Source organism: Doryrhamphus excisus, chromosome 8 (assembly GCF_030265055.1).
Source record: "Doryrhamphus excisus isolate RoL2022-K1 chromosome 8, RoL_Dexc_1.0, whole genome shotgun sequence".
Classification (NCBI taxonomy): domain Eukaryota; kingdom Metazoa; phylum Chordata; class Actinopteri; order Syngnathiformes; family Syngnathidae; genus Doryrhamphus; species Doryrhamphus excisus.
In genome coordinates this window covers 426,715-449,470 of record NC_080473.1, presented here as the reverse complement: position 1 = coordinate 449,470, position 22,756 = coordinate 426,715, and the positions used below count along the sequence as shown (strand labels likewise).

General features: G+C 44.0%; 2 protein-coding genes across 6 annotated transcripts in view; both read left to right on the top strand.

The window, feature by feature from the left end:
- fndc3a (fibronectin type III domain containing 3A) overlaps positions 1–13,168 on the top strand; it is a 60,187-nt gene extending 47,019 nt beyond the window's left edge. For all 5 annotated transcript variants that reach the window (XM_058079096.1, XM_058079097.1, XM_058079094.1 and 2 more), the window contains 9 exons: positions 224–329; positions 2,106–2,281; positions 2,388–2,501; positions 5,204–5,353; positions 5,851–6,203; positions 6,269–6,481; positions 8,207–8,373; positions 9,440–9,564; positions 11,223–13,168. In XM_058079096.1, coding sequence (XP_057935079.1) covers positions 224–329; positions 2,106–2,281; positions 2,388–2,501; positions 5,204–5,353; positions 5,851–6,203; positions 6,269–6,481; positions 8,207–8,373; positions 9,440–9,564; positions 11,223–11,546 — 1,728 coding nt within the window. In that variant the 3' untranslated portion in view covers positions 11,547–13,168. The remainder of the gene's footprint in view (positions 1–223; positions 330–2,105; positions 2,282–2,387; positions 2,502–5,203; positions 5,354–5,850; positions 6,204–6,268; positions 6,482–8,206; positions 8,374–9,439; positions 9,565–11,222) is intronic.
- Positions 13,169–13,318: 150 nt separating this feature from the next.
- Positions 13,319–17,398, top strand: mlnr (motilin receptor). The gene is made up of 3 exons (XM_058079104.1): positions 13,319–14,210; positions 15,193–15,966; positions 16,883–17,398. The coding sequence occupies exons 2-3, from the start codon at positions 15,201–15,203 to the stop codon at positions 17,200–17,202; spliced, it is 1,086 nt and encodes a 361-aa protein (XP_057935087.1). The 5' UTR covers positions 13,319–14,210; positions 15,193–15,200; the 3' UTR covers positions 17,203–17,398.
- Positions 17,399–22,756: the final 5,358 nt, after the last annotated feature.

The following is a 22,756-nucleotide window of genomic DNA, read 5'->3' as shown; positions in this document are numbered from 1 at the left end:
TGTTATGAAAGAAAGTCTTGCTAATTGATGAACCCTTTTGGGGTGCTCATCTTTAAGTTCTCCGTCAGCCGTTAGTGCATGCATTTATTCATGAGTGGCGTGGGAAGGAAACATGAAGGCACCAGCCAGCGCAAGGTCACATAACACTCCACAGGGGGTGCGTGTTTATTCTACTGTTGGCTTTGCGTGACGTGCTTGGGTGACAATCATTTTTCTTTGCAAGGTGTCGGAGACCCTGCAAGTCCAGACTCCACCGGTTCCCCCTGGGCCGTGCCAACCCCCCCGATTGGTGGGCAAGCCCAAAGCTCGGGAAGTGCAGCTGCGCTGGGGTGAGTCATTCCTTGCAGACTGGCATATGCATTGTTGTGCACTTTATTGTGAAATGTTAAAGGGTAGAATTTTGCCCATCCTTACATGTGACATCAACCCGGGGACGGGCGTAGCATGAGGCAAACACGGGCAGTTTCTCCCAAACATCTCATACACAGTAGTATGTACATGCAGTAGATAAAGCTGTTTGTCTCAATTCACACACTTCAAAGTACACAAAGTGTGTAATCTTTCATAAGCGTTCAGACTGCTCTCCCTCCATTCTCATGCAATGGACTATTCCATGTTACTGCGCATGTGCACAACCAGAAGACGGCAGGGAAACAAACCTGCTGGTGTGTAGTTATCCCAGTGGAGCAGAAAAAAGAAGCCGAGTGGAAACCAGTTTTTTATGAAAACAACCAAGGACACTAGACTAAAACACGATTGCCAACTCCACTTCCATGTTACTCCCTACACCAGGGGTGCTCACACTTTTTCAGCATGCGAGCTACTTTTAAAATGACCGAGTCAAAATGATCTACCCACTACAAAAATGCAAAACATCTATTTATTTTCAAATGTATTGAGGATTATTTGTACGTACAATGTATGTTGATGTACCTTACATAACCAAATGAGCCAATATTGCAAAACACACATAATTAACTATTAACATTTTTTGTAATTACCTGAGTTTACTTTGATGACTTGCACTGAATTGAACCAGCCAGGGATGCATAGTCCGGACAGTAGCTGCTGATAGCCAGCCTCAAGCACACTTCCAAATGTTTATCAGTCATGGATAATATCCGTATCATAATATCCGTATAATATTCCATATCCGTATGGAAGTGATATGTTTTTTGCCTTTTTACTTGGTCCAGTTTTTGCCTTTTTACTTGGTCCAGCTCCTTCACTCATTTTAGTGACCATAAACTTTAGCGAGGGCTTAAAATCTCGCAATTCGCTGACTAGCTTAGCACTTTGCATCGTTGTTTACGCATGAGCGGTGACCTAAAGGTCAAAATTCAGTTGTCATCTGACTGGTTGTCCTGTATGTCAATCAAGTAACGGGGATGGATGATAGGCTGACATGGTAAGTTCTGCTGCACTTAGAGACGTTGTTTGATTTGATTGGTCGCCCGAAGGGCAACATTCAGTTGTCATCTGAATGGCTGCCCTGTATATCAATCAAGTGACGGCATTGATGCTGGGATGATATTTTTTTAATGTCACGCCGCGATCGACCAGCGATCGACCAGTACCACCTCCGCGATCGACCGGTAGCTCGCGATCGACTTAATGAGCACCCCTGCCCTACACGGATTTGGCTACCATGATGGTGAGCAGAGTCCAGAAACACTGCATTGTAAACATGTCCCAAACACAGTTCTCAGCCAGGAATTATTGTCATAGTTGCTCCAAACGACCACGCTTACAGTTTTATTCAACTTCCCCAGGAGCCGAGGCAGATACGTGTGGTAAAAGTGTTGTAGATTTATAACGCTGTTACTAGTTCCCATTTGGAACTGAACTGTGTGTGTGCACGTGTTGGCACATACATGCATGTGTTAAAATGTCCTTTCAATGTGTGCGCTACACGGTGAGATGCCTTTTCACGTGCTGCTGGCTGTGGAGCCTATTTCTATGAGAGAGAAGATGCACTACCGCCACCTTGTCTTACACCGCCTCGGTCATCATTACATCCCTGCTCACATAAGGATTGTGGATGATGGGCAAAAAATGCTGCCTCATGCACCTCACCAAATTGATTTGTAACATGGATTTCCCAGGCCCGCCTCAGGTGGACGGCGGCAGCCCGGTTTCATGCTACAGTGTGGAACTGAGTGGGCCGCTGCCAGAGGAGAGCCGGGAGGTTTACCAGGGTCCAGAGCTAGACTGCTTCGTAGGAGGCTTGATGCCCGGGAGGACCTACGGATTCCGGCTCAAGGCGGGAAATAAAGCGGGGGTGAGAAAGCTCTGCAAATTGCCCTTCTTCATCTCTCACCTGAATAGTCTTCACGATTGTCTGAATGTTGCGTTTACTCCTCTTGTCTCCTCGATTGTCTTGGCAGTTTGGGCCTTTCTCGGAGCGCTATGAGGTTACCACCGGACCCGGGGCCCCGGAACAGTGCAAGGTCCCTTCCACCACGTGCAGATCACCCAGCTGTGTTGTGGTCAGCTGGGAGGTGAGATTTATTCATCTAAATAGTGGCTTTTCATAAATTAACTCATTAATGATTGCTGTTTTGTGGTTGACAATGGCTTATTATTAGCCAAAAGTCATTGAAAGACAAGTCATATGTAGTATTCTGGTCAGGAGGCATCAGTAATGACACAGAACATTGATGAGGCACAAGTTCTCACAAGTTCTCCCGTTCTGTGTGGAAGCGGTCATTTTTTGGCTTCTTACTTTGTCCTTTGTTTGGTATTCACGTCCGTGACATGATTGATCAACTTTGCTTCAATATGTTATAATAATAATAATAATAAATGATGTTCTACTTTGATCAATGTTTCAAAGCCAGTGGTCAATTTACACAAATGACATTTATAGTTCATGGTGCCAGCCGTGGCGAGCAAGCTCTCGCTGTTCAGTCCCATTTCTGGAAGTAACGCCATGAGAGTCCTGTGATTCAGCTAAACAAACCTAGCAGTGTACGAGACAGAGGATGTTTACAGTCATTATAGCCAAGATGTCAGCCATGTGTCAATAGCTTTGGAGGAGAAAAAAAGGGAGAAACACTTGGAGATGAAATGGAGAACTTTTAGAACATGGATGTAAGCCTTAAGGCAGAGGTAGGGAACCTATGGCTCGGGAGCCAGGTAGGGCTCTTTTGATGACTGTATCTGGCTCTCAAGCATTTCTTACCCCAATAAAAATGTATTTTTGCTAACATTTTAAAGTAAACATCACAGAAATGACTGTTAAAAATAATATTCAAAATCAACAACTTTCTTATGCATTTTAATCCGTCCATCTATTTTCTACTGCAATACGGCCGACCATATCTATCTTTCCTGATGATATTTTCCAGGTCAAACACCAAAACTCGATTATTACTGGGTAATGCGGTAGTCTACCTCGGTCATTGAGATGTCAACATGTAAATGTAAACTTTCCTCCTTTAGTCAAATAGTCACCTAGCTAAAGCTGCAGAACCAAGCCTTCTGGCAAAGATAGCCAAAAGAATGAAATATACTGAGTACGGTGCAAAACCATGCAGCAGCAGAAGTTGTATTAATGGCAGCAAGTATTTGATTTATTATTAGACACTGCGCTGCTCACGAAAGTGTGCTGGCCACACCCCCTTGGCGTGGGGTAGTGTGCCTGGTCTACGTAATTAGAGCCCATTATATCTAAAACTGTTGGTCTTAAATAAAATGCACACATTTTATTGCATTCAATGTTTAAAAAAATGTATATGGCTCTCACAGATACACATTTTAAAATATCTGGCCTTCATGGCTCTTGTAGCCAAAAAGGTTCCCGACCCCTGCTCTAAGACGTGAAGTAACACACTAAGGCATGGAGATGATGAGAATGGTAGTTCTCAGTGTAGATGACTCTGGAGTTGCTTATCCTTCAATAATTGTTTAAAATTGCCTTCTTAATGAACATAAAGGGCTCTTTATAGACTGATTTCTATTTAATTGTCGTTGCAGCCACTGTCCCAACCCCCACAGTAAACATATATAAGTCTGTGAAACGATGTATAATGCTTTACAGCCTTGTCGCTATCGTGGAATAGTGTTTATAAGACAGTATGTAAACACAACATGCCCTTTCTGTCTTTTTTTTTTTTTTTTTCAAAATGCGTTAATCGTGTACCGAGCCAAATGCTTCTTGTAAAGGTGTTCCTTCATAGCACTCATCAGTGGAATGAATACTGCAAAAAACTAAATTGGAGGTCTCTCTCCACGAACACAGGAAGTGGAGGTGTGGGAGCAATGCACGTCACGTGTACTCTACTACACTAGTCATTCACTAGACGTAAACACTACTTAATAAGGTGTAAATAAGTCGTGCAAGAGCTTGGTCATTTCATGTCAATGTGCGCCATCTTCGTCACAGATTGCGTGCCAGTTGCGTCATTTATGTGTCAACAGAACACAAACTAGTCTTCACACAAATGACACTGCCACAGCAAAGTGTGGTACAATGTGGAGTCGAGATGCAAGTGTAAACAGATTAAAACTGTAGTGCTTTGAAATTGCGTGGCTTAGTCAAGCAATGCTGAAGTGCTTTGAATATATAGATAACATTGCCCTCTACTGGACAGGCTTGTAATGACAAGGCAGTCTGACGGTCCTTTTACCACCTATTACCAGGTGATGAATGTAGGGTTAGAGAAAATAGCTCATTGGGGATCTCACAAGACACTCACACTTCACAAGACCAGACAATACGCCAGATGGGGTCTTTTCTTATAAGAAAAGTACAAAGCAAAAACATACAATATATGACAATTTACTATTACAATCAATTATTTTCAACTATGTTACAGCCTACTGCACTGTGTGTATGCGGGCAGACTGACAGAGGGGCTCACCCCGTTCATGCCGTTGTTCTATGGACCAAAAGCGCCAAAGTGCTGAAAGCAATGCCCAGAGTGAACTCTGCCGGACACAGACACACATAACATGGCAATATATTGATTATCCTCTTCATTTGTGTTTCTTGTGTGATTAATTTATTAATTGAATTAATCATCCCAGGCCAAGTTCCCACGTGACATTTTTTTTTCTGAACGAAAAGATCTTGTGACACTCGTATCGCTCAGCATGGGAAAGCCATTAAGATTTGGATGTGTTTAGAAGTCAGAGATGGTCTGTAAAGCCATTGAGGTACACAAACGAGGATAGCATGACTCTAATTACCCTCTCTCAGGCCCCGCCCTGCAATGGAGCGCCAGTGAGCGAGTTCCGTCTGGAGTGGGGTGCCGCTGAGGGCAGCATGCAGGTGGGCTACAGCGGGCCCGCCCTAAGCTACGAAATGAAAGGTCTACTCCCTGCAACCAACTACTTCTGCAGGGTACAGGTGAGAGCACCAAATGGACTCACTGGGTAACGTCAGATATGTGCTGGATTGGTTAAAGATATATTTAGATTGTGAATATTACAGTGAGATGTTGTGACGTGAGTACTGGGTGCTTATCAGACATGGAAAGGGTGGTTTAGATCAGTGGTCCCCAAACTAAGGCCCGGGGGCCGGACACGGCCCACTTCCACATTTGTCCCGGCCCCCTGAAAAATAAAGCATGGTCATTTTTCTGTCATAGAACTGGAAATGGTAACCTATTGTGACGTGACTACAACCACACTTTGCCCCAGTCATAGAACATAAACAAACATACGACCCTGACCCTGGCCCCCTTCAGAGGAAAGAAAAGTCATGTGGCCCTCACTGGAAAAAGTTTGGGGACCCCTGGTTTAGATGGACAGTAGGCAACTCGATTCTGAAAGCGTTATAAGACTGCCATCTTGTGGACAAGTGTAGTCATTGCTCCCTGCTGACTCTGGTCTCCCTGGGTGCAGGCCGTGAATGTGGCGGGTGTGGGGCCCTTCAGCGAGGCACTCTTGTGCCAGACACCCTGCTCTGTGCCTGCAGCCGTCAGCAGCATCTCCGCTATGAGGGAGTCCGAGCTGATGGAGCGCCAAACGCCAGATGACGCAGAGGATGACGACAAGGAAGATGAAGAGGGTGATTGTGCCAGGCCGGAGCCTCTGTACTCGCCATCCACCTGCGTGGGGATTTGCTGGGACCCCCCCTGCGACCACGGTTCCGAAATCACGTCCTATCTGATCGACCTCGGAGAACGCCAGCCCATCCTGGTCGGCCGCGTCAGCCAACACATCATCCAGCACCTGCAGCCTGACACCAGCTACAGGTGGGTGCTGCCGCCGCGCATGGCACTGTCCCATCCTGGCTGACGACACGAATCGTCCTTTCCAGGATCCGAATCCAGGCCCTGAACAGCTTAGGAGCGGGCCCCTTTAGTCACACCTTTAAGCTGAAGACCAAGCCTCTGCCCCCCCAGCCGCCGCGCCTGGAGTGCACCGCCTTCAGCCACCAGACCCTCAGGCTCAAATGGGGCGACGGCCCAGCCAAAGCCGCCACCTCCGACGCCCTCCAGTATCAGCTGCAGATGGAGGACAAGAGTGGCAGGTCCGTACCTCAAATTACGTTGTTGGTTTATCTGCATCTTCTCATTTTCTTACACATCATGACAGTCGTTTATGGCAGGGAATTGTTTCCAAATCTGACTCTGGTCAGTGGATTTTCCCAAGGAGGATTTCTTATTTATTTATTTTTTGATAGAAACTGGTTAGGACCTTCTAAATACGCTTTTTAATGTTATTAGAGCCCTCTAAGACAGAGGTAGGGAACCTATGGTTCGGGAGCCAGGTAGGGCTCTTTTGATGACTGTATCTGGCTCTCAAGCATTTCTTACCACAATAAAAATGTATTTTTGCTAACATTTTAAAGTAAACATCACAGAAATCACTGTTAAAAATATTAAAAATCAACAACTTTCTTATGCATTTTAATCCGTCCATCCATTTTCTAATGCAATACGGCCGACCATATCTATCTTTCCTGATGATATTTTCAAGGTCAAACACCAAAACTCGATTATTACTGGGTAATGCGGTAGTCTACCTCGGTCATTAAGATGTCAACATGTAAATGTAAACTTTCCTCCTTTAGTCAAATAGTCACCTAGCTAAAGCTGCAGAACCAAGCCTTCTGGCAAAGATGGCCAAAAGAATGAAATATACGGAGTACGGTGCAAAACCATGCAGCAGCAGAAGTTGCATTAATGGCAGCAAGTATTTGATTTATTATTAGACACTGCGCTGCTCACGAAAGTGTGCTGGCCACACCCCCTTGGTGTGGGGTAGTGTGCCTGGTCTACGTAATTAGAGCCCATTATATCTAAAACTGTTGGTCTTACATAAAAATGCACACATTTTATTGCATTCAATGTTTAAAAAAATGTATATGGCTCTCACAGATACACATTTTAAAATATCTGGCCTTCATGGCTCTCTTAGCCAAAAAGGTTCCCGACCCCTGCACTAAGACGTGAAGTAACACGCCAGTAGTCACCTTTACACTCCTATTACCCAATATAGTAGACATCATAAGAAAATAGGACATAACAGCCTGTTGTTCCGTTGATCACAACTGGTGCTTGTGTGTCTCACTCAACATTACAACACTGGTTCTCAATTATTTTCTGTCATACCCCCATTGAAATACTGCAGAGGAAGCGCTAATATGTACACACCTTTACTGTACAGACTGAACTGCAAAGTGAAAGCAGCAAGATGGAGAGCAGTGAAGCATAGAAGCGTATTCAAGAGTCAAACTGCTCTGCATGCAGAGTACAACAAATCCAACCACGTTGCTCTTATACTCAACCCCTCATAGTTCACTGCACCCCACTATCAGAAACATTAGCATTACTGCCACCTAGTGACCAGTGTAGAATACTACATATATCACAACATCTTTAAATGCTTCTTATGTTGCTATTTAATTTTCTTGATCTATTATATTAGAAAATGCTCAATTTAGGAAATATGTGTAAAATGTCCTAAAATATGCATATTTTGTGACTAATAGGCCACAGTCAGAATAAGTTGATATATTTTTGTTTGTGTGAAGTGGCGAGGGATGAGTGTCTGTTTATGTTTGGACTAGCAGTGCATTATACTGTAATACTACACAGTGCCGTTGTACCACCGCCAGCTAAACCTCAGTAATGCTGAATGAATATCTCACACTAGACAATGCTGAATATGTCATGCAAGGAGACTCTCATTGGAGGTTTTTGCACTCGGTGTCGTCATGGTTGGTCTTGAATCCCAAATCTTCTCATTGCAGATTTTTATCCTTGTACAAAGGAACCTGCCACACCCACAAAGTCCAGAGGCTTATTGAGTCTACCTCTTACGCGTTCCGCATCCAGGCCTTTAATGAGGCGGGCGAAGGACCCTTCTCCTCTGTTTACACCTTCACCACCCCTCGCTCTCCTCCTGCCCCTCTCAAAGGTATGCTTTCTTTTCCTCCTCCCCCCACATTGCCATTGACACCGTGTGAGAATACCTGAAGCTGTTGCTATCAGCCAATGTCAATGCTTTTTATCGATTGCTTTCATGTAAGCATTTTTATGCTTGAAAAAGCTTCATTAGCCACGTTTACATGAGGAGTTTTTCTCTTTCCCAATGGAATCTTTCCGAATGACCTTTCCGGAAGCAATGGTATCCATGGAAAGGAATATTCCAATCGCGTGTCTACATGCGCCGCTATAATCAACCAGAATAGTCAATGGGGCATGCCCAGTAAAGCGTAAACACCAACATCACGTGATACCGACTTCCTCCAGTTGTTGGAATAACTCCTTATTGCCAGTTTTTCCTTCGTCCAGTCTTGAAATTTAGTTTGAATCAAAAACAAACTTTCCTTAGCAGTCCAGTACCGATTGCTCACCTCCATTTTTTTTTTAAATCGAAGAACGTCTCGAGCTGCGTGTTACGTCATATCTCACCATTCGCTGAAAGAACGCACCCAGGAACAGGAAAAGATCAATCTTGCTAATATTTTATAATGAAGCTGGGCACATGTTTTATATAGATATGTATTTTCTTTTTTAATAAAAGTGGACTTGTGAATGGCGTATAGAAGGGTTTAGATTGTGTTCCACAGATGGCGCTAATGCACACGAGAGCTGCTTGCCAACCGCCAATAAACAACAGAAGAAGAAGAAGAACGCAGTCTGACAACTTTCCGATTGAGCGGGTACAAGATACCTCAATCGGATTGGGGAAAGGAATATTCCACGATTATATGAATCCGATTATATATTCATTTGAATTGGCACTTTTTTTCGGAATGAGGTGTATACAAAGCTTACATTCTTTCTGTTTAAGCAAATAACCCGAATGGAATTGGAATATTTGGGTCCATGTAAACGGTAAACGGTATGGCTAGTGTGTGATTCAACCACAAACCAGCATGATTTCATATATTTTTGAAAATGCGAGGCGGTGAGGTATATCTGCTTATAATATTTCAGTCATGAACACATCACCCCATGCTTCCCTATCGCCCCTGCAGCTCCAAAGGTGGAACGTTTGGATGACAACTCCTGCGAGGTCACCTGGGAGACGCTGGCGCCCATGAAGGGAGACCCCATCATCTACGCCTTGCAGTCCATGATGGGCAACTCTGAGTTCAAGCAGGTACCGATTCTGGCCTCCTGTACTCAACATCGCACGTCACCCGCAGCCCACCCTGACATTCATCCCCCGAGAGCTCGTACGGGCGTTGCAGGTGTCATTCATCCTGTGTGTGTCAGGGTCAGCGTGGTGCGCGTGCTAGCGTCTCCTCATCGGATATCAGGATATCAGATCAGGGAACTGACATGTCAGCCATCCGTCCTTGTTTGCTTTGCTTCAGCGTACACATCAGCAGAGATCAAGCGTGTTTATTTCCTGTGGCGAGTTCTCCACCAGGACAACATGAAGGGGGAAAGCTCAGTGAAGGGAAGTGAAGGTGATGGCTTTCAAAGGGCGATTTGAACGTATTCAATCCCAAAGACGTATTTATACATCTTTTTGTAGCACGAGTGGTTGAGTGGTTAGCATGGTGGCCACATTGTCAGGAGATCGAGAAGATGTGAGTCGGATTTCTATGTGGAGTTTGAATGATTTCTCCGGGTACTCCGGTTTCCTCCCACATTCCAAAAACATGCTAGGTTAATTGGCCACTCCAAATTGTCCATAGCAGGGGTGCTCACACTTTTTCAGCATGCGAGCTACTTTTAAAATGACCGAGTCAAAATGATCTACCCACTACAAAAATGCAAAACATCTATTTATTTTCAAATGTATTGAGGATTATTTGTACGTACAATGTATGTTGATGTACCTTACATAACCAAATGAGCCAATATTGCAAAACACACATAATTAACTATTAACATTTTTTGTAATTACCTCCACATTACTCCACATTTCCCTTCTTTGGTACTGCGATGGTAGAATGGCATATGAGGCAAACGCACTTCGAAAAAGACATTGTGAAAAAAAAAGTCCACCTCCCATTCCGTATGGAAGTGATATGTTTTTTGCCTTTTTACTTGGTCCAGTTTTTGCCTTTTTACTTGGTCCAGCTCCTTCACTCATTTTAGTGACCATAAACTTTAGCGAGGGCTTAAAATCTCGCAATTCGCCGACTAGCTTAGCACTTTGCATCGTTGTTTACGCATGAGCGGTGACCTAAAGGTCAAAATTCAGTTGTCATCTGACTGGTTGTCCTGTATGTCAATCAAGTAACGGGGATGGATGATAGGCTGACATCGTAAGTTCTGCTGCACTTAGAGACGTTGTTTGATTTGATTGGTCGCCCGAAGGGCAACATTCAGTTGTCATCTGAATGGCTGCCCTGTATATCAATCAAGTGACGGCATTGATGCTGGGATGATATTTTTTTAATGTCACGCCGCGATCGACCAGCGATCGACCAGTACCACCTCCGCGATCGACCGGTAGCTCGCGATCGACTTAATGAGCACCCCTGGTCCATAGGTATGAATGTGAGTGTGAATGGTTGTTTGTCTATATGTGATTGGCTGGCCACCAGTCCAGGGTGTATACTGCCCGGGATAGGCTCCAGCATACCCATGACATACCCATGACCTGTGATAAGCAGCATAGAAAATGTATCTTTGGACGTTTGTGTCAGAGTGAAAGTTATGCTTTTCATAAAAAGCCTTTTTTTTATTGAGAAGTGATGTTTAGCTGCGGATTGAATGAGTCGGGCGCCATCCAAGAGACGTGTGTGGCGCCCAAAAACAGCGGCTTCTGGGAAATGACGGCTTGTTGTGGTGTTTGCTCAGGCCTACAAAGGCTCCGCCGCGTCCTTCACGGTGCCGCACCTGCACGCCAACAGCGACTACCGCTTCCGGGTGTGCGCCATCCGCCAGTGCCAGGACGCCCCCGAGCTGAGCGGGCCCTACAGCCCCACGGTGACCCTCCCCCTGCAGCGACCCGACGCGGCCCCGGGCGGCTCGGCGACGGCCTCATCTTCCTCCTCCCGGGCCGAGACAAGCCGGGCCGGACGGAGCCTGACGGACGAGCAGTGCGCCTTCCTCCTCCTCATGGTCTTCTCCGTCATCGCCATCCTCATCGCATTCATCATTCAGTACTTTGTCATCAAGTGAGCCCCCCCCTGCCCCCACCCTTCCCTTCCCCACCCCCCGCTGCACGGTTCTTAAAGCTTTATTCTTTTTCCTGCTCTTTGTTTTCCCGTCGGCACAGGTCTCGGGGGCGGGGCTTAGGAAGAGGGAGGGCTGATTAAGTGATTTGGCGCCTGGGACAGCTTCCTACCCAGGAGGGTGGGGTGGGTGGGGGATCCGGGTCACATGGTCACACAGTATATATGTGCATAGAAGAAATATTGATGTTTGTTATTCACCACAAAAAAAAAAAAAACGTGACAGGATGTTGACGTGCGGTCGGCTCATCCCGGGACCCCCAGTCCCAGTGAAGGATGGGATTGGGGGGGGGGCGGGGACACAAAACAAAATGGGACCACATGAAGGGACTTTTAAGAAAAATAAATAAATAAGTAACCCTGCTGGATTTTTAAGGCGGTGAAAAAAAAAAAGAAAACGCTGGCTCGGCACTTTCCAAACCTTTTTCATGTTGGGAACGTTTGGATGCAAAAACTGGAGAAATGTTGCTCTATTTTTCTACGGCATCAAACAGGAGGAGGACAAAAAGCATGAAGAAAGCAAACCAACAGTCAACTGCTCTCCTTTCTGTTGTTTCTGCCTTGGTACAAACGACCTTTGACCTCCTCCTTCCTCTCATTTGCACCTTCGTGTACGCAAACGCTGACTGATGCGTGTGGCCATGCCTTTTATGGAACGCACTGCACAGACCTTCCTTTCTTCCTTCCTTCCCTCCTTCCTTCCTACTCTCCTCCCTTCTTTGTTTGGGTTTTTTTGCCCGTTTTAAAAGTCGCGCGCCGCTGAAACAACGGAGCAAAAGAGGAAAAAGAGGCAAATTAGTATGGCTTGTTTCAGAGGCCTTGAGTGGAGAGAAGAACCACATTCTTAATTTCATGTTTTTTTTTTAGTGTTACAACACTAGAAGGTGTTTTATTTCCTGTTCTTTTTTTGCTACCTTTATTTCTTCATGTGGCTAAATCATCAGAAAGTAGCTGCGTTAGTTTGATTTGATTTGGCTTGGTTGGTCAGGGTTACGTGTGAAGTATATATAATATATTTTTTCTATCGGGTGTAGTAGTAGATGTTGAAAGAATACACCGTGATCACCGTCAGTCCTCAAGCAGACACGTTTATTGTGCGATGTCACGTACTTCCTGTCAAACCCAAATTGTCCATGTGATAATTATCCACTACAGGATGGGATGGGGGGCATTTGTTGCTCTCAAAAAGAAAAAGACCTCTAGGTATCTTGCAAAACGTGATTTGCTCTTTTGGAAGGATTCCTATTTTTGATAGCGATTGTGCCGTCGCAACATCTTGATGACCCGCTTGGCTGCTGGAGGAGATTCACCAAAAGAAGACATATGAGTCAAATATGCACAAAAATGGAGGAAAACCATTTTAATGTCATTTTAATCTTTGCAGTTACCTCATACACCTTTACATTCCAAAATGACAATTTGTTATACTAGACATACCTAGCAGACATATCACTTTCCAATCTTCCTTCTGGAGAAATGTATGGTCATAGAAATGTATTTAAAAGTCTATATGTATAGCCATCATATCTACAACAAATCCATGCACAATAAAAGATTTATTATTCTTAATTCCGCTTTCTTGTCTTTCACCAAGTCTGACTCCTTTGAAACTAGTCTTCATTTTCCTGGTGGTCTGCTAGCCTAGTACGTGATTAGTCTCCTGTCCTAGTCACTGATGACTGCTGTAGTCGAAACCACATACGTTGAGTCCGCATCCGGCACTGAGTGTACTTACCTCAACATCAAGACCAGAGCTTTGTGGAACAAAACAAGTCCCTCGTTCACAGTGTGACCATAAATGAGTCCACATGCATGGACTATGCAGGTATGAAAATTCACAACATTCACACACTAATAAAGTATACATGCAAAATAATAGTTACAACCTGCAAGTTTTCTACCACTTATCCTCATGAGGGTCACAGGCATGCGGGAGCCTATCCCAGCCGTCTTCGGGCAAGAGGCGGGGTACACACTGGACTGGTCACCAGCCAATCACAGGGCACATATAGTCAAACAACCATTCACACTCACATAGTACATACCTATGGACAATTTGGAGTCAATTAGCCAATTAACCTAGCATGTTTTTGGAATGTGGGAGGAAGCCAGGAGTACCCACAGAAAACCCACACATTCCACACAGAGATGGCCGAGGGTGGAATTGAACTAGGTGTTGCCTGCGTGCTAACCACTCGACCGCCGTGTAGCCCGCAAGTATTCCATTTAATTAAAATTTTATTTAAAAAAGCATTCAGGTTTGACATTTCTTCATGGTTTTTACTCCATTTTATTTGCTTAAAAATAGAAATTAATTTCATCATTTGATCTATCTTTTTTCCTCTTTTTAATTTGCTTTCTTTTCACTGACATCGACTACAGCAGAAGCTCACTTAGCGTACTGCCTGGATCATGTGTTATTTCCACTGGGGGGGGGGGCTGGTGTCCCCTCCCTCCTGCGCATCTTAACCTCCTCCCATTATCGTGGTTTGGCGATTAGATGCACACAACCTCCCTGAAGAAGAAGAAGAAGAAGAAGAAGAAGAAGAGGAGGAGGAGGTGCTCTCTGCTCTTCAGCTCTCAGCAGCAGGTTGAGACTTTAGTCGTTCAGGTAAGTTCATATTTCTTCATAGCAGACATGATTATGACTCAGTGTGATGTGTTAAACGATTGTATTTGTAATTTGGACATACCGCTATTATTATACTGTCTGTACATGTAAACTACTTAGCATCAGCTTTGTGCTGCTGTTTTGGGTATCAATTTCAACTTTCTGTATACTATATAGTCTATAGTTCATCTAATACCGATGAATACATTCTCTGTCAATGCCCAAAAATTGCTGCCGTAATATTTTTATATTTATTTCTTATTCCATTTGATTACAAAAGTGTAACACAAATTAATATTTACTGCTGTTTTGGGTAGCATTTTTCAGTTTGTACTGTTTTTAATCATTTTTATGCAATAGTTCATCAAATAAAGACAAAATTTCTGCCTATGCAAAACAAAATCCTACAGTTTTGGATCATAGTTTTCCATTTTTTTTTTAAATATGTAATTGTTTTGAACATAAGGATCAATTAAAAAAATGCAACTCTTTCAGGTAGCATTTTTCTTAAATTCATCACCATTTTTATGCAGTAGTTAAATAAAAATTATGTTTAAATTGATGATAAATTGTTTAATATAACTATATATGGAATATATTTTTTTTATAGTTTGGGTTTTTTTTAATCACATCATAATTTCTTTCTTGGCTTAAAAATTGCAGAAAAATAGCCTGCTGTTTTGGGTAGTATTTTTGTTTTTTTTTTTTATAATCACAGCATTTTTTCCTTATTTTTAAATAAGGATAAAAAGAGCAAAAAGCTAAGGTGCTGTTTTTGTATATTTTGATGATGCTATGTTTTTTTGAGATTAACGTGTCCATATGGATGTGACTTTACTTTTTATTGCAAAACTATTCTATTTCTATTTGCTGCTGTTGAGGCCGCAGTCGTCCCTAATCTGTCTGGTACGCTATGAGGTAGTATTCGTCTTGGTTTTGCCTGAGATTGAGTATTTCTACGGTTCCTGCGGTTTCCCATCAGAAGCGGCCATGCCGTGGACCAGACCCCAGGTGGAGTTAGGGGCGGCCGAGGCCCCGGAGTCGCCCGTGGTGTGGGACCACCACTACGAGGGCTCGCTGTTCCCCACCTCCACCCTCATCCTCGTCACCGTCATCTGCATAGTCATCTTCATCGTGGGCGTGACGGGCAACACCATGACCATCCTCATCATCCAGCACTTCAAGGACATGAAGACCACCACCAACCTGTACCTGTCCAGCATGGCCGTGTCCGACCTGCTCATCTTCCTGTGCCTGCCCTTTGACCTCTACCGCTTGTGGAAGTACGTGCCGTGGCTGTTCGGCGAGGCCGTGTGCTTGCTCTACCACTACGTCTTCGAGGGCTGCACGTCGGCCACCATCTTGCACATCACGGCGCTCGGAGTGGAGCGCTACCTGGCCATCGGCTTCCCGCTCAGGGCCAAGGCGCTGGTGACCAAGCGCCGGGTGCAGTACATCATCGCCGCCCTGTGGGGCTTCGCCCTAGCGTCTGCGGCGCCCACGCTCTTCCTTGTGGGCGTGGAGTACGACAACGACACTCGCGCCGGCCAGTGCAAGCACACGGGCGACGCCATCGGCTCGGGCCGGCTGCACATCATGCTGTGGGTGTCCACCGCCTACTTCTTCTGCCCCATGCTCTGCCTCGTCTTCCTCTACGGCTCCATCGGCTGCAAGCTGTGGAAGAGCGAGAGCGACGTGCGGGGCCCGTGCGCCTTGGCCCGCCAACGCTCGCACAGGCAGACCGTCAAGATCCTGGGTGAGTCCCAAACACTAAAGATCTGCTTAACGGTGACTACGACTTCCTGTCTTGGTCTTCCTTTGAAGGACTGGCAGAGATTATTATTATATTATTTATTATTATTATTATTATTATTTGCATCCAGATGTCAGAACAGGGGACACGAGCGAGGGCCGCCGTCTGCATCCGCATTTGTCCCGGCCCTAATTGGGTTGTGGTGGCAGGCCTCCATTCATCAGCTGCTAATTGCAGTTAGCATGGAGGTTGGCGGCGGTCATGTGATCCTTCATCAGCCTTTGAAGCACAGCCACGCACCTCAGCTCCTCCGTCGGCACAAGCAAATCAGGGTGGTTAGCCACCTAGCATCGTTGATGATACTGATGTATGCAATGTCACATGACATGGAATCACTGGTCAATACATTAGGTACACTTTGAGCATTATTTAACATCACTTTTTGCATTTTATTATAAAAATTGGATTTCAGTGAATCAGGTTTGGTTGCACGGCGGTCGTGTGGTTAGTGCGCAGACCTCACAGCTAGGAGACCAGGGTTCAATTCCACACTCGGCCATCTCTGTGTGGAGTTTGCATGTTCTCCCCGTGCATGCGTGGGTTTTCTCCGGGTACTCCGGTTTCCTCCCACATTCCAAAAACATGCTAGGTTAATTAGCCACTCCAAATTGTCCATAGGTATGAATGTGAGTGTGAATGGTTGTTTGTCTATATGTGCCCTGGGATTGGCTGGCCACCAGTCCAGGGTGTACCCCGCCTCTCGCCTGTAGGCACCCCGCGACCCTCGTGAGGAAAAGCAGTAGAAAATGAATGAATGAATCATTTAGGAGTGCATGAGAAAATAAACAACAGAACCAATGTTGGAATGATGGTCATGATACCAAATATGGGCGTTGTTCCTGTGTGTGTGCTCCCCTAGTGGTGGTCGTGCTGGCCTTCATCATCTGCTGGCTGCCCTACCACATCGGACGTAACCTCTTCGCCCAGGTGGACGACTACGACACGGCCTTGCTGAGCCAGAACTTCAACGTGGCCTCCATGGTGCTCTGCTACCTGAGCGCCTCCATCAACCCGGTGGTCTACAACCTGATGTCACGCAAGTACCGCGCCGCCGCCAAACGCCTCTTCCTGCTGCACCGTCACCCCGAGAGGACCCGCCTCCGCCGCCACGCCCACCAAAGGCAGATGAGCGCCACGGAGCACACGGCTACGCTTGACCAGAGCCTAACAGGCGTGTGAACGGGAGGAAGAAGACGGACGTTTGCAACATCGTAAGGGGGCGGCGTTTTCTACAAATACAGAAATGTGTTTGGCCACGCATGTCATATGTCATCCTCGTGGCCGCAAACATCCATAAACTGCAACCTTCATGCTAACGTTTCAATTTGGGCTACTTCCTTTTCAGCTTTCCTCCTACATGGACACCCTCTTTTTTATTTTGGAGATGCAGTATTGAATAAAAATACCATAGGGCACCCACCCATCCATCCATCCATCCATATATCCACCCATCCACCCATCCATCCATCCATCCATATATCCACCCATCCACCCATCCATCCATCCATCCATCCATATATCCACCCATCCATTTGTCTATATGTGCCCTGTGATTGGCTGGCCACCAGTCCAGGGTGTACCCCGCCTCTCGCCCGAAGACAGCTGGGATAGGCTCCAGCACCCCCGTGACCCTCGTGAGGATAAGCGGTATGAATGAATGAATGAATGAATGAATGTCATGGCCAAGAACGTCCATTGATTGTTTGTTTGTTTCCTTCCTACATCTTCTATGTGTCTACTGTATATTGATCATATTTACTTCCCATTGAAAGCATGAAAGGGTGATGATGATGATGATGACTGATAGGTTGGTTTCCATGTGCTGCTGGGAGAATATTCCATGTTTCAACAATGCAAAGAACATGGCTCCAGTGGAATCGTGGCCACACAACTAATAAACTACAAACATCAGCAGCTTTCACAGTCATAATCCTGTAAACCAGGGGTCTCAAACATGCGGCGCGTGGGCCAAATGTGGCCCGCAGGACACTAGTTTGAGGCCCCCGCCTTGATATGAAAGTTTAATGTTAGTGCGGCCCGCGCAAGTTTGATATGGATGCTGTATGGTATCATGTACCCAGAAAAAATGATTACGTTTGATTCATGTTCATGTTAAAGGTTAAATAACTGTTAATAGTTATCCTCCCTATCCGTGTGGAAGTGGTAAGTTTTTGGCTATTTAAGTCTAAAGGAAATAACTTGAAGGCTACCGTTTAGGTCGCTAGCTCTCTAGTTTGCGAGTTAGCATGTGTCACAAGACCCTGCAGTTGCGCAATATGTTGTAAATAAAAAGAGTATAAATGTGACTATAGTCGTGTTTTGTCATGTCTACAGGGCTCTAATAATGCTTTGTTCATTTTAATATGAAAAAAATCATTTGTCTACCCACCAACTATATGTGCTTTCTTAACTTTTTATTATTTGCTGTTTTATTATTATATTTATTTATTACTGATTGATTGATTTTCTTTATTCTTGATTTGTTTATTTATTTTTCATCTTATTTTGTGTAGAAAAATAAAAATGAAGATATTTGAGAACAGTGGAATGTTTTATCAGAGCTTTTATTGTAGAAAATCGGAACCAAAGCACTGAAAAAGTTTGTATATTTTTCTGTTTTTAATAAATGCGTTGGGTTTTTTTTGGAAAACCTGATGCGGCCCAGCCTTGCCCAGACCCTAGCTCCAGTGGCCCCCAGGTAAATTGAGTTTGAGACCCCTGCTGTAAACGTATGACATTTTCCACCAACATGACAGCCGCTGCCTGCTCCAAAGCTAACACATGGATATAAGAAGACAGTGAATAAGGTGGTAGTGTTGAGAATGTAAAGGTTTATTCATTCACGTCCCCTTGCCACAGAAAATGACAATCCTGCTTCTGGGATTGGGGGGGGGGGGGGGAGTCAGCAGCTGGCTTTCACGCCCACGGTCAATGGTGGGCTATTAGTGGGTCTAAACAACACAAGCTCCATGACTCACTGTCTTATTACGTTTGTGGGAAGCGCTGACGACAATGAAAGAACATTTTCATAATAAATCTCTGCAAACTTAATAGTTATTACATTGGTGGGGAAGGGTGTTACGTTTGGAGCAGGCTGGTACCTGGCTGGGAAAGCTCATACATTTGCAGCATTATTACATTCAAAGCGGCGCATTTTTATAACGCTTTATTACATTAGTGGGCGTCATACATCTATTAAAGGCTCCCTGACATGATTCATCGACTTTGAATAAATATTGTTTGGAATAATCTTCTACATTGTTCCATTTTTGACAGCCAACGGTAAATTTGTAAAAACATGACGTCATGCAGGTGACACCTCTCAGCTAGAGAAGAAACAAAGTCTTCTCCAGGCAGATGGTAGATTTTTCATACAAATAATAGTCAGGCCAAAATGTTGTGTTGCTGCTGGATGTTCACAGTATCCCAGTCATATTGCAAGATTGTTTTTTTTTTCTAAAATAGGAAAATGCAGTGATCATTTCACTGATGGCTGCTATGAAGGAACACCTTTACAATACGCATTTGGTTTGAAAGTCATTTACACTTAGCATTCTGTGTTTTGAAGGCCATCAATCATCATCTCCACGTCTTACGGCTTATGTTCTTCTAAAAGTTCTCTATTTCAATCTGCAAATGTTTCTCCCTTCTTTACTCCTCCAAAGCTATTGACACATGGCTGACATTTTGGCTATAATGACTGTAAACATCCTCTGTTTGCTACTACGCTATTTGTGTTTAGCTGAGTCTGAGTACTCCCAAGTAAAGCTGATGAATGATGGCAGGGAGCTCTAAAGGAAGACAAAGATATACATGTTTACTGTGTTTTTACAATAATACGCCCTCTTTGGGGGTGATGTGTTTGTTTATTATCCTAGAACAAGGGTCTCAAACATGCGGCCCGTGGGCCAAATGTGGCCCGCAGGACACTAGTTTGAGGCCCCCGCCTTGATATGAAAGTTTAATGTTAGTGCGGCCCGCGCAAGTTTGATATGGATGCTGTATGGTATCATGTACCCAGAAAAAATGATTACGTTTGATTCATGTTCATGTTAAAGGTTAAATAACTGTTAATAGTTATCCTCCCTATCCGTGTGGAAGTGGTAAGTTTTTGGCTATTTAAGTTTAAAGGAAATAACTTGAAGGCTACCGTTTAGGTCGCTAGCTCTCTAGTTTGCGAGTTAGCATGTGTCTCAAGACCCTGCAGTTGCGCAATATGTTGTAAATAAAAAGAGTATAAATGTGACTATAGTCGTGTTTTGTCATGTCTACAGGGCTCTAATAATGCTTTGTTCATTTTAATCTGAAAAAATCATTTGTCTACCCACCAACTATATGTGGTTTCTTAAGTTTTTATTATTTGCTATTTTATTATTATTATATTTATTTATTACTGATTGATTGATTTTCTTTATTCTTGATTTGTTTATTTATTTTTCATCTTATTTTGTGCAGAAAAATAAAAATGAAGATATTTGAGAACAGTGGAATGTTTTATCAGAGCTTTTCTTGTAGAAAATCGGAACCAAAGCACTGAAAAAGTTTGTATATTTTTCTGTTTTTAATAAATGTGTTTTGTTTTTTTTTGGAAAACCTGATGCGACCCAGCTTTGCCCAGACCCTAGCTCCAGTGGCCCCCAGGTAAATTGAGTTTGAGACCCCTGATCTAGAATGACTGATGTATGCTAAGCTTTCCTATAGGAGTACAACCTCAGCGCTTTGTTGTGATTTGTACAATGCTGTTTGATAAGAATTTGATTTTGAATTTGTGTGGCAAATAAACCTGGCGGTAATAAGCGTTGTCTATCATTTTTTTGATGGTAATGTAAATAGAAAGTGTTGTTTGATGGCGCCATTGCAGGATTTGCCACACTCCCAGCATCAGCAACACTAACCTTGCTACATGATGCTAAAGCGCTAACATTACGGGATGCTAGGTTAGCCCAGTGCTGAGGAAAGTCAATTTAGGATGTGTAGCAAAGCCTGCTACCGTTGGAGCCATAGATTGTGTGCTTGTGTTGCTGTTACATTATCACAACCTGGAAGGTTGTCCAAAGTGTGGCCGGGGGGCCATTTGCTGTCTTTTGATTGGAAATTGTAAGAATAGAATTTAAGCAGAAAAGCTACGAATAAAACAGTGAAAGGGAAATGTAATTAGCAGTCATTTAACCATTGATATTATCAGCTGAGATACAATAAAATATATACAGTTAGCATATGTACAGTACACCTGTGGCTTTGCTAAATATCAACCTTTCATTTCCACTGTGGATCCCCCAGCCCCCCCTTAGCCCCACCGTGTACTTGTGCGCCAGCTGAGCCTGTGGGGGTGGGGTTGGGGGGGGGTACAAGGTACGTGCCTGGAATCACACGGAAGGTGCCGCACTGATTACATTACCTGTGTCTGTGCCTGCCATGCACATCAACATATTCTAAGTCATGGTCCCTCTAAGTGCATTTAGAAAGCGGAAATGGCGTCATCTCGGCCGCACGTGCTGGCAGGATGGATTGCGTATTAGCCTAAATGGCAAATGCTCTTTCACGCTTCACTCTTTTCCACCTCTAAGGCACTCAAAGCGCTTTTACACGGTCATGTTTTTGGGTCGAAGACATTAATAATTCATACGTTTCATAAGTTAGTTAAAACGAAAGTAATAAATAGCTAAAAGTTGTAATAAATATTGTTAAAAACGCTAAAGTTAAAAAGTTTACAGAGTGAGACATCTTCTTTAAAAAGTATCGTTTTGGGCCACTAGAGAGTGAATGCTCTCGCATATAGACAAGCTTTGTCGTTTTCTCTCGGTGAAAAGCTGGCTGGCCTCAAGGCAGAAACAAAACGGGAAACCTCATAAACACACTGAAAGTTGCTCTAAACGATTGTTTCTTGGGAAATTATCGTCTTTGTAAGTATATTGGTGTATAAAGCACTTACATAAATGCATTTTCTATTTCAAAACTTGTACTTGTTTTGCCAAATTCGCTAGCTTCATGCTACTGCTAGTTTGCATTTGCAGTGGGTGTACGTGTGTTAGCTAACTGTTAGCTGATGTGTGTTTAGCCTGCAACATGAGCAGTATTGGAATTTTATTTTATTCTTTCTGTATGTTTCAGTTACCATTTATTTTTACAAGAAAGCTTCATAAAGCAAGAAAAGCAAGCCTTGTGTGCGGAGTTTTCTTCATTGGTTCGCTAGCTGTCTAGCAGCATACAGATACGTGTTGTGAGGACAGCACATACACTATTAGCATATTTCTTACTCATGACACATTGAACACCAGGAGCAACTGGGGGTTCAATATCTTGGCCAAGGATACTTGGACGTGTTCAGGAGGACAGAGGAAAGAACCTAAAACCTTCAGGTTGGAAGACGACTACCAGACTACGACTACCTGCCGCCCCCGAGTGGTTAGCATGTTAGCCACACGGTCAGTTAGAAAAACACCCCGGTGTTAGGAAAAAAACCCTCTAAAACAGAGCTTTCAGAGCCATCCTAAACTTCTTTCTGAGCTCACTTCCAGACATTCTAACTAGATTTAGGTTCCCTTTAAAATACAATTATCCTCATGGCCACCAGAGGGAGCTAAAATGTCGTTCTTGCTGCTCAGCATTGAAAATGTTAGGTTTGGTTAGCATAGCATCAATGTTTTCACAGGCATTTCTAACATGTCCTCGTCTAATCTTGTAATGTAGCTACAAATGTATGGCGTGAGTTTCATTATACTTGATATTATTG

Bases quoted from the DNA above. Each gene is read 5' to 3' on its own strand.
- mlnr (XM_058079104.1), top strand. From the start codon at position 15,201: ATGCCGTGGACCAGACCCCAGGTGGAGTTAGGGGCGGCCGAGGCCCCG. The intron at 15,967-16,882 runs GTGAGTCCCAAA...GTGCTCCCCTAG, and splicing joins GCAGACCGTCAAGATCCTGG to TGGTGGTCGTGCTGGCCTTC.